This window comes from Mandrillus leucophaeus, unplaced genomic scaffold, assembly GCF_000951045.1.
Source record: "Mandrillus leucophaeus isolate KB7577 unplaced genomic scaffold, Mleu.le_1.0 Scaffold185, whole genome shotgun sequence".
Taxonomy (NCBI): domain Eukaryota; kingdom Metazoa; phylum Chordata; class Mammalia; order Primates; family Cercopithecidae; genus Mandrillus; species Mandrillus leucophaeus.
This window is the reverse complement of record NW_012101865.1, coordinates 624,795-626,737: the sequence shown is the minus strand read 5'-3', so window position 1 is coordinate 626,737 and position 1,943 is coordinate 624,795. Positions and strand designations below refer to the sequence as shown.

General features: G+C 41.6%; 1 protein-coding gene across 1 annotated transcript in view; it reads left to right on the top strand.

Moving 5' to 3' along the window:
• The window catches only part of FUCA1 (fucosidase, alpha-L- 1, tissue), a 21,617-nt gene extending 20,008 nt beyond the window's left edge, over positions 1 to 1,609 (top strand). Inside the window, exons 7-8 of the mRNA XM_011977908.1 lie at positions 515 to 614; positions 833 to 1,609. Coding sequence (XP_011833298.1) covers positions 515 to 614; positions 833 to 973 — 241 coding nt within the window. The 3' untranslated portion in view covers positions 974 to 1,609. The remainder of the gene's footprint in view (positions 1 to 514; positions 615 to 832) is intronic.
• Positions 1,610 to 1,943: the final 334 nt, after the last annotated feature.

The following is a 1,943-nucleotide window of genomic DNA, read 5'->3' as shown; positions in this document are numbered from 1 at the left end:
GGGAGGCTGAGGCAGGAGAATTGCTTGAACCTGGGAGGTGGAGGTTGCAATGAGCCAAGATTGTACCACTATACTTCACCCTGGACAAGAGTGAGGCTCTGACTCAAAAAAAAAATTAAAAAATAAGGAGCCAGGTGCAATGGCTTATACCTGTAATCCCAGCACTTTGGGAGGCCGACGCAGGTGGATCACTTGAGGCCAAGAGTTTAAGACCAGCCTGTTCAACATAGCAAAATACCATCTCTATTAAAAATACAAAAGTTAGCCAGGCATGGTGGCGCACACCTGTAATCCAGTGACTCGGGAGGCTGAGGCACAAGAATTGCTTGAACCCAGGAGGCAGAGATTGCAGTGAGCCAAGATCATACCATTGTACTCCAGCCTGGGCAACAGAGTGAGACTTTGTCTCAAAAGAAAAAAAAAAATTAAAATTAACATTAAAAGGGAATGCATAAAGTTGTATATCAGGATAACAAGCCAGGTATCTTTGACAGTGTTGTTTCTGTTTTCCCAGGTATACCTCAAAGGGATCAGCTGTTTATGCCATTTTTCTGCATTGGCCAGAAAATGGAGTCTTAAACCTTGAATCTCCCATAACTACCTCAACTACGAAGGTAAGGAGGCTCAGTCAGTCCTAAGATGTAACTTTCTGTAAAGGAATTGGCAGATTCATCCTTTCTTCCTTCCCTGCCAGGTTTCTCCCATATTCATACCTCCTTTAGACTGGCTTTCCTGCCCTGGCCCAGCATGGCCGTTTCCCACCATAGTCAGCCTGTATTCTCTGCTCATTAGTGCATTACCAGTTGGTTTCATTCCCTTTTGTTTTCTGCAGATAATGATGCTGGGAATTCAAGGAGATCTGAAGTGGTCCACAGATCCAGATAAAGGTCTCCTCATCTCTCTGCCCCAGTTGCCACCCTCTGCTGTTCCTGCAGAGTTTGCTTGGACTATAAAGCTGACAGGAGTGAAGTAATCATTTGAGTGCAAGAAGAAAGAGGCGCTGCCTGCTGTTTTGCTGCTTCAGTTTTCCTCTTATAATATCATCACTATCAACGAACTTCTCTGCTCCACCCAGAGATGGCTTCTCCAACGCATTTTAATCAAAGGAACTGAGTACATTACTCCGATGTCTTAATGGACCAAAGATCTGAGATCCATTGCGATTATATCTGTATCAGGTCAGCAGAAGAAGGGACTGAGCAGTTAAACTCTGAGTTCATCAATTCTAATATTTGAAATTATCTACAATGGAATCTTCCCTCTGTTCTCTGATAACCTACTTGCTTACTCAATGCCTTTCAGCCAAGTCACCCTGTTGCCTATGGGAGGAGGTGGAAAGGATTTGGCAAGCTCAGCCACATGCTATTTAGTTAGCATCAGTTGTCACCAACACTATGCAAAGGGCAGGAGAGCCTTGGGGGAAAGGAAAAGGCTAACCAAGCTGCTATGGTCAACTCTTCAGAAATTTCCAGAGCAATCTAAGAGCACCAAACAAAATTCGCTATGTTTACAGTGATACTATTAAGAAAATGAATGTGATTCTGCTCTGTCTTTTTAAATATGATCAAATAAAAAAAAGTGTGCATCACATCATTTCTACCAAAAAAAATGGGATAGCTTTCTTTTCCTAGTTTCAACTTAGACTGCTTATAGCTTTATGATCAGTTTCTGATTTGTGTGTTTTTTTTTAATCTTGCAAAATCTCCTTAACGCTGAACAAAAAAATGTAATTCCTGTGTTTTTTCTGCTTCTCACTTCTAATACCATTCTTCTGAGTTGACTACCAGTTCAGCCTCTTTGTTATAGATCTAATCAAGTTTTCTATTTCATTTTTCCTTAATAGATATGTTTAGAAATCTTGTTTTGTTTTGTTTTGAGGCAGAGTCTTGCTCTGTTGCTCAGGTTGGAGTACAGTGGTGTGATCTCAGCTCACTGCAACCTCC